At 44.7% G+C, this 15466-nt stretch overlaps 1 protein-coding gene across 1 annotated transcript in view; it reads left to right on the top strand.

Annotated features, from left to right (window-relative positions):
• The window catches only part of snrkb (SNF related kinase b), a 129978-nt gene extending 114872 nt beyond the window's left edge, over positions 1-15106 (top strand). The window contains exons 4-6 of the mRNA XM_072279428.1: positions 833-1045; positions 9470-9613; positions 13300-15106. Of these exons, the coding sequence (XP_072135529.1) occupies positions 833-1045; positions 9470-9613; positions 13300-14377 (1435 nt within the window). The 3' untranslated portion in view covers positions 14378-15106. The remainder of the gene's footprint in view (positions 1-832; positions 1046-9469; positions 9614-13299) is intronic.
• The last annotated feature ends 360 nt before the right edge of the window (positions 15107-15466 follow it).

Here is a 15466-nt window from a genome sequence, read left to right as displayed (position 1 = left end):
CGCCTTCAGGTGGATTTGGGGCTCACAAAGCAGTTGTCCTTTTGTGGCAGAGCTCCTGAATTTATGGTCTACTCTGTTGGTATGAAGTGCACAGCGACATTATTTACAGCAGAGGGTCCACTGGAGGGATGGGTTGAGTACAGTTCTACTTCAGAAGAGAACTTTATTGGACTTCCGGTCAGTTCCTGAATCTTAGCCACAGGAGATCCTGCAGATGCTAGAAGCCTGGAGAAAATTGCACAATATGCTCGAGGAGCTCAGCAAGTCGGGCAACATCTGCGGAGGGGGATATGAAGTTGACGTTTCGGGCCCAGACCCTTCATCAGGACTCATCATCAATCTGACTGACCTGCTGGAGTTCCTCCTGCAGTTTATGTGTTCAGTTCTTGAATCTGCAGCCTCTTTACAACAGAAGTACACAGTGCAAGCTTTCAACCCATTGAGATGGAAAAGGGGTGTTGAGTCTTTGGGCCGGTGCAGGGATAAGCTGAACTAAATACAGAGGCCCAATCGTGAAGCAGCAGCAGAGCTAGTATAGCTCCCTCCCACTCCAGTACCCAGGATGAATGATGACCTGCGGTGCTCTTTGTGTGGAGTTTCCTCGCATGTCCCAGGATGTGGGATTTGTAGGTTAATTACCCTCTGTAAACTCCCTAGTGTGCAGGTGAGTGGCAGAATCTGGTGAGGGGGGGCATGAAGTTAAGCAAATTTCTCTGTGAGCTGGCATGTACTCGATGGGCCAAAATGACTGCTTTCTATATTGTGAGGAAATGCGGAGCACCATGGTGGCCTTCCATTGGTAAAGCTTGGTTTGTTGTTTGTGTCGTTGCAGTTTGATCTCCAGGATGTTGCAGAGGGAGCCGAGGAAGCGGGCGTCGCTAGAAGAGATCGAAGGTCATCCGTGGCTTCAAGGCGTTGACCCTTCACCTGCCAAGAAACTGAGCCTGCCCCTCACGTCCTACAAGAGCCTCTCTGAGGAGGAGCATGAAATCATTATCCAGGCCATGGAGTGCGGCAACATCGCCCACCGAGAGCTGATCCAGGAGTGAGTGCATCAGATCCTTCACTTCCTTTACAATCTTCTGTGTGGGGAGGTCAATGTTAATGGCTGAGGGGAAATACTGTGGAATGTGCTGTATGCTAAATGGTAGAGGTTTCCCATTTGAGCAGCTTCCTGAGTGAACATAAGAAACAGGAGCAGGAGTCGGCCATCTGGCCCGTCGAGCCTGTTCCACCATTCAATAAGATCATGGCTGATCTGGCCATGGACTCATCTCCACCTACCTGCCTTTTCCCCATAACCTTTAATTCCCTTACTATGCAAAAAGCTATCCAACCTTGTCTTAAATATATTTACTGAGGTAGCCTCCACTGCTTTATTGGGCACAGAATTCCACAAATTCACCACGCTTTGGGAAAAGCAGTTCCTCCTCATTTCCGTCCAAGATCTACTCTCCCGAATCTTGAGGCTATGTCCCCTACTTCTAGTCTCACCTACCAGTGGAAACAACTTTTCTGCCTCTATCTTATCTATCCATTTCATTATTATATATGTTTATATAGGATCTCCTCTCATGCTTTCGAATTCCAGTGAGTACAGTCCCAGGCGACTCAATCTCTTCTCATAATCTAACCCCCTTCATCTCTGGTGAACCTCCTCTGCACTGTCTCCAAAGCCAGTATGTCCTTCCTCAAGTAAAGAGACCAGAACTGCACGCAGTACTCCTTACGCTCTTCGAGCTTTTACAGCGAAGATTTATGGGGAACTTGCTCCTGTTTAAATCCTTGTTTTGCCAGTCTGCTGTCTCTCCCTTCACTGTGTACCCAGGTCTGATTGTTTGACCTTGGGCAGATGGGGAGCTCTGCTGACTTCCATGTAAGCACTCCCATTGGAGGCAGGCCATCCTGCGCAAGCTGGAGGGCAGCAAAGCCTGGAATTCTAGCGGGCTGGAGACTCTGTTTGACTTGCAGTAAAGTGTTTCCTTCGGGACACTGAGCAGACCAATTTGTTCCCTAATGCAGCATGTAATGTACTGTAGCAAGGCTGGGAGCAAGGCTGCAGGGCAGTCAGACCGGGAGTTTTATAATGAGGTTGTCATGTCATTATTGCTCATACATTCCCAAATTTGACACCGAAATGAAATTGCTCATTTTAGGATTAATGAAGCCTTAAGCTATTGGGCCTTGGAGGTGACTGTTCAATGGGTTTCTCTCCTTAAGGACACTCCTTTGTTAGATGATGATGCCTTGAAGGGGACATAAAAGAAATTAGTAGGCTGTTTTGGATGGAGGTGAGGTAAATGAGGGGAGAAGCAGGGTGTATTTTTCTCAGGGGGCCAGATGTGGATGATCTGTGGGGCCCTCTGGTGACCCTAGCATTACCCTTATTTAAATCAATCCTTGTTTTTGTGTTGTGTGAGTTGGGAGGGAACTTGCTTAGAATGTTCTGGAAAGTGTTCCGCACTGCTCAGGTTGTGGTGAGCGGGCTGCTGAATGCTCATCTCCATCAGAAACACTGAGGGATTGCTTAAGTCTGATCATCTCTTGGGCTGTATTAGCTGCTGTAGCAATAGTTCCATTTTACAACCCTGATGCTGTAGCCCAGCACTCCCGATAACTTCTTAGGGAAAGAGACAGCAAAGATTTATTTCTGATGTACAGTGCGTAATTCATTATCCTGCTTACCCTGAAATCATGACCTTGTCATCTAATCTTTGCCAGATATTACAGCAGAAGAGAGGATGATATCATAGCTAATTTTAGCTCATGATGCCACCTGGTGCTCTCAGGGAGGACTGCATGACTACACCGAAGCAATGCCCAGAGATCATCTCCAGAAGATAAATATTGCCACATCGTAACGCATGAAATAAGAGCAGTGCTGTAGTCCCTGTGGCCTCTGGAGCTTGATTTTCCATTCAGTATGCTCATGTCTGACATTCTCCCCCATTCCATTACATAGAGCATCACAACACATTACAGCCGTTCGGCCCCCAGTGCTGTAGCTCCAGAAACTAATCAAAAGAAAAACATAGGAGCCAGGGTATGCTTTTATCTACTTAGGTTTTTTTTCTTCTTTTTCTTAGAGGCGCTCACGTATGACGTGGTCGCGTAATGACATTGCCATTCACATACTTTTACATATAACCCATAATGATTACATCAACAAATAATTCTTGAACAAGCAATATATTTACAATATTACTTAAATATTAGTCAAATATTGAACACATTACACTCCACCCTACTTAGCTATAAACTCCAACTCAATATAGAATGCATTCCAACTCAAATATGTAAGGTATTACCCATTAGTTTGTGTGTGTGTGTGTGTGTGTGTGTGTGTGTGTGTGTGTGTATGTGTGTGAGAATATATATATATATATATATACACACACACACATATACAAAAAGAAAGAAATAATAAATAAATAAATAAATAAATAAATAAGCAATAAATATCAAGAACATACTTCATACTTTATTGTCGCCAAACAATTAATGCTAGAACGTACAATCATCACAGCGATATTTGATTCTGTACTGCCCGCTCCCTGGATTACAAATCGATAGTAAATTTTAAAAAATTAAGTATTAAAAATTTAAATTATAAATCATAAATAGAAAATAGAAAAACTGGAAAGTAAGGTAGTGCAAAAAAAAAAACGAGATACAGGTCCGGATATTTGGAGGTTACGGCCCAGATCCGGGTCAGGACCCGTTCAGCAGTCTTATCACAGTTGGAAAGAAGCTGTTCCCAAATCTGGCTGTACGAGTCTTCAAGCTCCTGAGCCTTCTCCTGGAGGGAAGAGGGACGAAAAGTGTGTTGGCTGGGTGGGTCGTGTCCTTGATTATCCTGGCAGCACTGCTCCGACAGCATGCGGTGTAAAGTGAGTCCAAGGATGGAAGATTGGTTTGTGTGATGTGCTGCGCTGTGTTCACGATCTTCTGCAACTTCTTTTGGTCTTGGACAGGACAACTGCCATCCCTCCCCCTCCTGTCTTCTCCTATCATTTTGGATCTCCCCCTCCCCCTCCAACTTTCAAATCCCTTACTCACTCTTCCTTCAGTTAGTCCTGACGAAGGGTCTTGGCCTGAAACGTCGACTGCACCTCTTCCTAGAGATGCTGCCTGGCCTGCTGCGTTCACCAGCAACTTTGATGTGTTGCTTGAATTTCCAGCATCTGCAGAATTCCTGTTGTTTGCGTTTAAAAGGACAATTGCCATACCAGGTTGTGATGCACCCTAGAAGAATGCTTTCTACAGTGCATTTATAAAAATTAGTGAGTTCGTATCTGGACCTCCTGTAACTTTCTCGGTCACTGGACTCAAATGCCTCTGACCTGGCCTTCAGCCATTTGCGGATCTCATGGTCCTCCCAGGACTTCGGGCGGGGGAAGACTCTGAATGACTTTCGTCAACAACTGTTTTAATCAAGTTTGTGACAACCGTGGTGTATTCGTTCAGATCTACAGATGAGTCCTTGAATGTGGCCCAATGACTCAAAGCAATCCCATAGCTGCTACCCTGCCTCCCGTGACCACCTCTTTGTTGTCCTAATCTCTGGAGCTTTGCTCTTTAGCCTCTGCCTGTATGCAGGTAGAAGGACAGCCAAGTGATCCCATTTACAAAATGCAGACTGGGCATGGAATGGTCGGCATTCCTTATCTCAGTGTAACAGTGGTCTCGTATGTTGGGGCTCCTGGTGCTACAGGTTGTATGCTAATTGTAATTGGGCAGGGCTTTCTTTAAACAAGCCTTGTTAAAACTACGATTTGAAATGTGCTGGGATGGACTGTTCCTTGCTTGGAGATGGCACCATGCAGTATCTCAAGCACTTGATTATACTTGGCTGCTTGCCTATGTAAACTGCGGTTAGGATCATAGAGAACACCCTAAGTAAATAGAATGGACAGCATTTGACTGTTATGTGTTCTTGAAACTTTATCATCAAACACACACCTCCTCCTTTCACCTTTTCCAAATCAGCAATTCGGTCTCCATTCAAACTTGGAAAGAATTCCTTCAGCCTCCATGTAATCTAGCTCACTGATCTACTTTATCACAGATGGGCTGAGGAACCAATGGGCTTTGTAAAACTTGGGTATGGGTATGGCATTTTCATTTAACGCTATTTTACCCTTGATATGTTCAAGCTTTCCAATGCCACTCTTGAGTACTGCTGTGGCATCATGCAGTACCTTTCTTAATTTGCTTTCAGTTGACTCTGTTGCAGGGGATGTTGCATGCAAATGGTGGATGCCACCTCCAGTCAAGATGTAGTTTTCTCAGCTAATCATGACCCCACGATGCTGGCCCTCCTGTTGTTACCATATCCAAGCCTAAGATGGCTTGTTGGTTGTTGTATTTCACTGTTATGAATATCATTCCTACAGGAGTTTTCTTTTCTCCAGTATGCTCTTAGTTGGATATCTGCAGGTTTCAGTTCAGTATCTTTTGTATTGCCGTTCAAACTCATTTTGTAGAATGATGCAAACAGCCGAGCCAGTGCCCAATTCCATTTTAATTAACTTGCCGTTCACTTCTGCTGTAAGCTATATTGCTTTCCTGTTATTAGTTTCTCTATTTGAAACCGCACGTTGACTTTTTATCTTTCTCTCTTTCCTCTGTAGTCCATTTATTTTTGTCTGCCCACCATGCACTTTGTGTCCTACTTTGTTGCATTTTCTACAAGTTTAACCTTTAAATCTGCATTGGTGTGGGGTATGTGAGCCCCTGCCACAATGGTAACACAATTTGTTCAGCTAGCTAGGTTTCTGCTTAGATGTTGCAATTTTCTTTATGTTCACTTTTATTCCTGACTGCAACTTAACTGTGTTTCTGGCTGGTGTTTCTATAGATATGGCTATTTCAATTGCTTTTTAAAATGTAAGTTGTGCTTCAGTTGGGAGATGTTTCTGACTGCTTTCTTCTAAGATTCCACAAACTAAATGATCTCTCAGTGCATCATTAAGCCCATCACTGAACTGACAATGCTCAGACAATTTCTTCAATTCAGCTATACAAGCTGAAATGGACTCGCCTTCCTTTTGATTCTGCTTAGCATTCTGCAATCAACAATGGCTTTGGTTGTAAATGTCCCTGCATTACCTTACAATATCAGCAAAGCTCACTTCGGCTGGTTTGGTTGGAGCACTTAAACTTCTAAGCAAACTCTATGCTCTTCCAACCATAGCACTCATTTTTCATCGGCTGTTTAATTTGCTTCAAAATACTGCTCAATTCATTCAGTGTTCATCATCTAGTTATCCTCTACCAAGTCACCTCTCATCCTCCTTTGGTCCAGAGAAAAAAGCCCTAGCTCACTCAACCTATCCTCATAAGATATGCTCTCTAATCCAGGCAGCTTCCTGGTAAGTCTCCTCTGCACCCTCTCTAAAGCTTGCACATTCTTCCTATAATGAGGGGACCAAAACTGAACACAATATTCCAAACACGAGGAAATCTGCAGATGCTGGATATCAAGCAACACACATAGAAGTTGCTGGTGAACGCAGCAGGCCAGGCAGCATCTATTGGAAGATGTACAGTCGACATTTCTCCTGAAACGTCGACTGTACCTCTTCCAATAAATGCTGCCTGGCCTGCTGCGTTCACCAGCAACTTTTAACAATATTCCAAGTCTGGTCTAATCAGTTTTACTGAGTGGCAAATCCACCTGATCTCCAATACATTGCTGGTTAAAAACTTAATGAATATTTCCAGTAATGGAGCATCCTCACTCTCGGAGGTGTGGACTTCTAAAGGTCCATACCCTCTGTTCAGTGAAATGTCTGCCATTCTCAGTCTAATAGTTACTGCCTACTCTGATGCTGATGTGTTACAAAGCATTAATGTTTAAAGGAGAATGTACCCTATGTTAATAATGCTTCAACAATATTGCTCTCTCCCTTCTTCCTCTGTTTTTCTGTGGATAAAGTTAGGTATGGCTATCATCTCGCAACTTCTCACACCTTTCCCCCCTCCCCTCCACTCACCCACCTTCCCCATCCTCTGGTCTCACCTATTGCCTTCCCTCCCCTAACTTCGTATTCTGGCTTCTGCCCCTTCCTTTCCTTTCCTGCTGAAAGATCTCAGCCTGAGATATAACTTGTTTATTTCCCCCTATGGATGCTACCAGACCTGCTGAGATCCTCCAGCGTGTTGTGTGTGTTGCTGCAGATTTCTAGCATTACAGATCCCATGTGACAATATCTGTGCTGGGAGCATTGGGTGACGAACATCGCCTGCCTCAGTGCTGATCTTACCTCCATTACAGCTGAAACGCCTTCCACGCAGATGCTCCTTGTGACCACCTCTTCTCCAGCTCGCCCTCACTAATCCCTGGTGCACTGCACAGAACTCTGCTGTCTGCACTCTAAGCCACCCCGAACCTGTAGGAGTGCTCTGATGAAGGACTCTTCATCTTATGTTCTCGATAACTCTAATAGTTACTGCTCATGTTGCTTCATTATTTGTTTGTATTTGTGCAGTTTGTTGACTTTTGCACATTGGATGCTTGTCCGTCCTGTGTGCGGTCTTTCATTGATTCTATTGTGTTTCTTTGTATTGACTTTGAATGTCCACAAGAAAATGAATCTCAGGGTTGTATATGGTGACATATATGTACTTGGAAAATAAGTTTACGTTGAATTTTGAACTTTGAAGGTGGTGCAGGCAATGCATGTGTGAATGTACATTCAGTCAGGCATCGTAGCGTATAGCAGCCAGAAGGAGAGGCATAGTCTCTGCAACTAGTCACTGATATGGCCATTGTGTGTCTTTATTTTTGTTGAAATTGAAAAAGAGTGAAGCTTAGAAACCCAGCCCCAATAACCCACCGCTATATTGCTACCGGGAGTATGGGGGGAGTCCTCTGGAAGAGCCCTGTGGAGTTGGGTCCGTATTTCAAATCGATGAAAGATCATAAGTCTATTACTTGGACAGTGAGAAAGTTCATGAGAGCCTGTGATGTATATCAAGTGTTAGATAATGTTGGGTTTTGATTTCAATTGCCTGATGATTGGAAAAGAAGACTGGAACTGAGCAATTTCTGCAGTTTAGTCAGGTCTTAATTTCAGGAAGGGAACTAATAACTGTAGAGACAGAAAGGCAGAGATTGAGAAATATGATGGTGGAGATTGTATATGATTAAGATACTTGTGTGGGAAGATAAGATTGCAGTTAAATTTATCTGTACAAGCCAGTTTCTCCTAATGTATTTTTAAGAATGTGGTTTATGGTATGTTGGTACACATGGTAAATCCTAGCAAATTGTGCATCCTTTCGTGAAAAGCTGATTTCAGGGGGCATTTTAGAGTGTTGGAAGACTGGAGCCTGCCTTTGACCGGGCTGCCAGGTGTCCTTCCCTGAAAACAGACGTCAACCTTTTTAAGCTTCTGTGATGAGCCTGCCACTTCAGTCAGCACACACACATATTGAACTGGAACTCATGATGTGCCAATGTGTGCAAGTCTTTGAATAGTACTAATGCATGCCACTTGATAAACAAAGCTATTGACCCAGTGTGGCCCTTTGTTAGAGAGTAAAATTGCATGGAAATGGGCCCTTCAGCCCAACTTGTTTGTGCTACTTCCCTGCTAGTCGCTCGCAATCAGCCCATAACCCTCCAAGCACTTCCCCCACCACTCCATGTACCTATCCAAATGCCTCTTATATGTTGCAATTGTACCCACCTTGACCACTTCCTCTGCCAGCTCTTTCCAGATAGTGTGTAAAAAAAAAGTTACCTCTTGGGTCTCTTTTAAATCTCTCTCTTCTTATAAGACCAAACATGCACAATTTGCCAGGATTTGCCAAGGGCACAAACATGCCTAAAATCACATATAATAGAGGAGTCATCTCTGCCATTCCATCATGGCTGATTTATTATCCCTCTCAACCCCTTTCTCCTGCTTTCTCCCCATAATCTTTGGTTTCTAATCAAGAGTCTATAAATCTCTGCTAAAAATATAGAATAACTTAGGCTCCACAACTATCTGTGGCAATGAATTCCACAGATTCACCTCCCTCTGGTTAAAGAAATTCCTCCTCATCTATTCTAAAGGGGCACCCTTCTATTCTGAGGCTGTGCCCTCTGATCTTAGACTCCCCATTATAGGAAACATCCACTCTGTCCAGGCCTTTCAATATTCAATGGGTTTCAATGAGATACTGTATACTCACAATCTTCTGAAGTCTAGCGAGTACAGACCCACAGCAATTAAACACTCCTCATACATTAACTCTTTTGTTCCCAGGAATCTGTATCTGTGCCACCAAGTTTCGAACTCCCTAACACTGGGGAAAAGACTATGATTTTATCAATACTCCCCCATGAATTTCTAAACATCTATGAAGTCGCCCTTGTCTAAAGAAGAAATTTTCCAATGCGACCGAGGGCAAGGTTATGTTCCTGTTCTCTTGGGCCCTTTTGCCCAGTAGTTATGTGTGATTTCCTCTGTTGCAGGGCACTGGAAGCTGACAAGTACAATCACATCACAGCCAGCTACTTCCTGCTGGCAGAGAGGATCCTGAGGGAGAAGCAGGAGAAACACACCCAGAGTCGCAACCTTAGTCTGGATGACAGCTGGAACTCCCATGTGCCGTGCAGGTAATGGAGATTTTGCAGAGCAGATCCTTCGACATTAGCGCAAGAGACTCTGCAGGTGCGGGAAGTCCAGAGCGACACGCACAAAATGCTGGAAGAACTCAGCTGACCAGGCAGCCTCTACGGAGTAGAACTAACAGTCAACATTTGCAGGCTGAGACCCTTCATTTGGTCCTGATGATGACACCCCATTCCACTCCCCCCCCCACCCTACCCACACTTGACCTTCATCAGGCCTGATGAAGGGTCTTGGCCTGAAATGTCGACTGTTTATTCCTCTCCATAGATATTGCCAGACCTGCTGAAATCCTTCAACAGAAGTTGAAACATCTGACTTAGGTTAAAATCTGCAGTATATTTATTAGTGTGTGGGTCACAAGGCTAACTGATGCTTTACCAATGTTGTCATCCCATGAGGAGGCAAATAAGAACTAATAGGATTAGGAGTTGACCTTTAGCCCCTGGACCCTATAAGCTGTTCAGTAAGGTCACTGGTCAGTCTATGATCGGACACCACATACTTGCCTTTCTCCCAATGCTTAACAAAAATGATGCAGTCACTAGCTGGTGCAGTCACAAGTTGGTGCAGTCACTAGTTGATGCAGTCACTTAGCTCCTCAGCAGAACAGAAACCCACCCTTCAGCCCATCATATCGACCAGTCATTGAAAGTGGGCATGCAGGTACAGCAGGCTGTGAAAAAGGCGAATGGTATGCTGGCATTTATAGCGAGAGGATTCGAATACAGGAGCAGGGAGGTACTACTGCAGTTGTACAAGGCCTTGGTGAGACCACACCTGGAGTATTGTGTGCAGTTTTGGTCCCCTAATCTGAGGAAAGACATCCTTGCCATAGAGGGAGTACAAAGAAGGTTCACCAGATTGATTCCTGGGATGGCAGGACTTTCATATGAAGAAAGACTGGATGAACTAGGCTTGTACTCGTTGGAATTTAGAAGATTGAGGGGGGATCTGATTGAAACGTATAAAATCCTGAAGGGATTGGACAGGTTAGATGCAGGAAGATTGTTCCCGATGTTGGGGAAGTCCAGAACGAGAGGTCACAGTTTGAGGATAAAGGAGAAGCCTTTTAGGACTGAGATTAGGAAAAACTTCTTCACACAGAGAGTGGTGAACCTGTGGAATTCTCTGCCACAGGAAACAGTTGAGGCCAGTTCACTGGCTATATTTAAGAGGGAGTTAGATATGGCCCTTGTGGCTACGGGGGTCAGGGGGTATGGAGGGAAGGCTGGGGCGGGGTTCTGAGTTGGATGATCAGCCATGATCATACTGAATGGCGGTGCAGGCTCGAAGGGCTGAATGGCCTACTCCTGCACCTATTTTCTATGTTTCTATGATACATCCTGTTTACCACACCTGGCTCCAGGCTTCTATTCCTTGGTGATTCATCCACTGCTACATGAAGGTGGTGAGGTACTTGTCTCCTCAGTTGAACAGCTCAGCCCAGGGAGGCAGACTCCCCATGAGTTGGAAGTATTCTGTCTAGGGAGGCAATAGTGTAGTTTACCATTGCACCTCAAGAACCCCTCTGCAGCTTGAATCTACACTCAGTGGCCACTTTATTAGGTACAGGAGTGTAACCCAGTGTGGTTTGTTGTTGCTGTCACCCATCCACTTCAAGGTTCAGACATGTTGTGCATTCAGAGATGCTCTTCTGCACACCACTGTTGTAGTGAGTGGTTATTTGAGTTACTGTCACCTTCTTGTTAGCTTGAACCAGTCTGGCCATTCTCCTCTGACCTCTCTCATTAACAAGGTGTTTTCACCCACAGAACTGATGCTCTCTGGATGTTTTTTTTTTGCACCATTCTCTGTAAACTCTAGAGACTGTTGTGCGTGAAAATCCCAGGAGAACAGCAGTTTCTGAGATACTCAAACCACCCCATCTGGCACAAACAAACAATCATTCCACTGCAAAGGCACTTGGATCACATTTCTTCCCCATCCTGATGTCTGGTATGAACAACAACTGAATCTCTTGACCATCCCTGCATGCTTTTGGGCATTAAGTTGCTGCCACATGATTGGCTAATTAGATATTTGCACTAACGGGCAAGAGTACCTAATAAAGTGGCCACTGAGTGTAGGCTCCTATTGAGTTGCAGGTAGTTCATTTGCTTCTCTAACTGTTCTTCATGTTCTGAATTAGGACTTCTCCACCCAAAAGGCAATTGTGCTCTTTTTAAACCTCCCAATTCACATATCTGCCAATGTAACAGACCAGATTTAGGTTATCATCAAGGATACTCCTAGGGTAAGCCTGAGTATCTATGTCAATGGTGGGCAGTTCTATAATTTCTTCACACCTGGAGTCTACCTCTCTAGTATTGATCGTACAACGCAATACATATTGGCAAAGGTGCATTGTTTGACGGCAGTGCATATCTCTGTGCTAATAAAGTTTCCAAACTAATACAGTTATCAAGCAAAACATTAGCAAGAACTGTTAACTTCAATGAATCAAAAGACCACGTCTACACTTGATCTCTCGTCTTGAAAGATTTAGGATTCAGAATTCAGATTCAGGTTTATTATCACTGACGTACAGTAGGTCATGAACTTTGTTGTTTTGTGGCAGCAGGTATCCAAGCTATTTGAAACAAAGAGCTAGTGAAATGCCTGTTCTTTCACCAAACCACTTGGTTGGAGTTTAAGTCAAACCAATGCTGTGAGATTCTAAGTCTATGACATAAAATGGCCAGTCTTGACTAATTATTAACAGACATTGATCAACACCTGTGTTCAGCTGCTAATAAACACAGGGGTGGTTGGTGAATGTAATGGGTATTTGTTATTGCAGGAGTTCATCTGACTTTTAAAGAATGGGGAATGTTTCTCCACAAAGTGGAATATGACATAATTTTTTAAAGTTATTTTTTTTATTTTTGTTTATTACAAACAAACAAAAAACACACAAAAAATACAGCACATCCACAAAAACCACAACCATCACAAAATCAAATTAAACATTGAGCAGCAAAAGGGAGCAAAATATAAAGGCAAAAGTAAACGTGCCCAGCAGAGGTGCACCACACCAAAAATCCTCAGTCCTCATCCCGTGAGAATGTCCGGTACAGGGCCCCATGTCCTTTCAAGGATGTCCCCTCTGTCCTCATTATACAGTCTCAGTCTCTCTAAGTGTAAAGTATTTGCCAGTTCTCTCAGCCACAGATCGCACGTAGGCACAGAGTCCGTTTTCCACATTTACAGGATTAACTTCTTAGTAAATATGACATAATTTTATCTCACACTGTTGGAGTCCTAAATTGTAAAAGTTTTATTTCATACTCAGTCCTGATGAAGTGTCTTGGCCCAAAGTGTCAATTCAATCCTCTCCAGAAATGCTGCCTGGCCTGCTGAGTTCCTCCAGCATTTTGTGTGTGTTGCCCTGACTTCCCTGCACCTGCAGAATCTCTGGTGTTTAAAGGTTTCTGTTCCCCACTGCTGGCAAACTCACTGCTGGGCAGTTGATATGATTGAATTGTCAAACCCAACCAAACTGGAAACAAACGACTAAAGAGGGAGCAATTCCTCCTTGTTCAGTGTTGTGGTTGAAATGTTCCAGGTATCAAGCGTATTATTGAATGTACAGGTATGCCTTGTCGTTCTTTATCGCTTACAGAAACTATCTCAGTTCTAACCACCTTTGTTCTCTCTGTCTCTGATTCAGGCCTTCTCTGTCAGCACCAATTGGTGGCTTCAGGGATACTGTTGACAGCGGCCCCTTGGGTGAAACGCACAATTCATTTTCGATAAAGCATTCTGCAGGCACGAGGGGACCCACAAAGCACCCAGAAAATGCGCAGAAGGAGGTGGAGAAGAGTGTGACCAGTAGTGCAAAGGATATCGTGAAACTCGCAAGCAGCGCAGAAGGTAACCCGTCGCCAATGAGAATCCTCCTCCGATCTTCACTAGAAACGTCCGTCATGCCAAAGAATGCGTCTGTCCTTCAGCAGATCAGTGAAGAAGATGAAGAGGAGGCGGAGGAGGAGCCTCAAGGGGAGGTTAAGACTGCACCATGCCTTTGTGTGAAGGAAACTCCACGCCGTGCCAGTAGTCGAGAGGATAACAGCATCGCCACCTCGGGTTGTTCCCAGAAGGACAGCAAGCAGGGGCTTAGTAGCAAACTCTTTCCTGACACGTGGAGCTGCCAGCGCTCAGTGGAGGTTAGGAGCTCCTCGGTTGAAGTCAGAGGTTCCGTGGGGCCGCTCTGTTGCAGTAGGTGGGCCGGGAAATCCGAACAGCTCCCACATTACTTCGGGAACAGGCCCATCAACCTGATGAATGAAAGCAACAACAACAGCACCAGCAAGGGCATCGGCAGAGCACCTGGCCCCGTCACCGACCTCGGCGCCGAGAAGCTGCCCCCTTGCCCGCATACCCGCCAGTGCCTGGCTGCCCGACAGGGGAAGGGCATTGAACCCACTGTGCCCAGGCTGCCAAACACGGACTTGGCAAAGGGAAAACTGCAGTCACTTCAGAAAGACGAGGGCCCAAGTCTGGAAAGCCCAAAGCACTTGTTTGACCATATTGCTGAGAACAGTGGGTTACCGAATGACAGTGCGTGCTTTGACAGCAATGCAGACCCTGTGAATAAATTTGACACTGGCAGGTCAAAGAATGTAAATATCAGAGATAGGATACTGCAGATCCCACTCTGTGAGAAAGCCCTTTCCTTTAAGATAAAACCAAACTCGAAAGAGAATCTCCTCTCTTTTGGACAGTTCAACTGTTGTCATGTAATTTAGTGTTTTTTTTAAAATTATATACTGTGGGCGTGCGTGCGCGTGTGTGTGTGGTGTGTGCGAGTGTGTGTGCACGTGTGCACATGCTGGTTGTAAATATGTATCATATTTTGCAGAAAAGGGTGTCACTGAAGTAAAGAGGGTTGGAATGGCTGGTCTTTGAAGGTTGTTTATTGCTGCACTCTCCCTGAGGGGAGTTCATCCTGCCGTGGAGGCTAGGGTGGCCTTCTAACCGTTAACGGGGTGGAGACAGCCGTGCGCAGCACCCACCCAGATTTGCGCTGAGGACCTGGGCTCTCCATCCAATGTGTGAAGATGGAATATCAGCTCTTTTAATTCAAACTAAATAACGGGTATAAGCTAAATACAATTTGGTGCTTCTGTCTGGGTTGTAACAAGGTGCAAAGCGAGTCTCTGTATTTTGTAATGTATTTTAGAACATCTGACTTGTGAAAACCACCCCTTCCATGCTGGGACCCAAGTTCTCGTTACGTGGTGTTTGTATGCTTCAGGCACAGACCCAGACCCACAATCCCAGCTTACACTTCCAGCTTAGTCTGCCGTTAGTCGAAGAGTTGTTGTTTGCGAGACCTACTGGTGTACGTTCTATAACAATGCACCAAATCCATCTGTTGCCCTAGGGCTGGTAGCTGAAGTGTGTTTGCATATTAAGTGTACCCCTTTCATTGTCACCTTTCTATTAAAAAGAACCCTCGTGTGTTTGCAGAATAATTTTCTTGGGTCTGTTTTGTTCTGTTTTGTGCACACAAAGTGATGCTGTTCATCGTCGAGTGAACCTCCCCTCTCATTCTGAGACAAGTGAGCTCTGGAAGGTGACACTCGATCCATATTTCTTTGGAAAGCGGGTGGAAACTGGAGGGAGCCCTCACGGTCACTGGAAGATTGTACAAACTCCTTATAGACAGTGGCGGGAATTGAACCCCAATGGGTGATCGCTGGTGCTGTTGAGCGATTGTGCTAGCCACTACCGTGTCGAAAAAGCCATTTTGCAAATGTTCATAATAAGGTAAAACATTGTCATTTCTATGGCTTTCCTTCAAACCAATATTCAGGTAAGCATGTAAGAGTGTG

The sequence above is a fragment of the Mobula birostris genome, chromosome 15 (assembly GCF_030028105.1).
Source record: "Mobula birostris isolate sMobBir1 chromosome 15, sMobBir1.hap1, whole genome shotgun sequence".
NCBI classification, from domain to species: domain Eukaryota; kingdom Metazoa; phylum Chordata; class Chondrichthyes; order Myliobatiformes; family Myliobatidae; genus Mobula; species Mobula birostris.
Note: the sequence above shows the minus strand (reverse complement) of the source record. Positions and strands in the feature narration are given on the sequence as shown.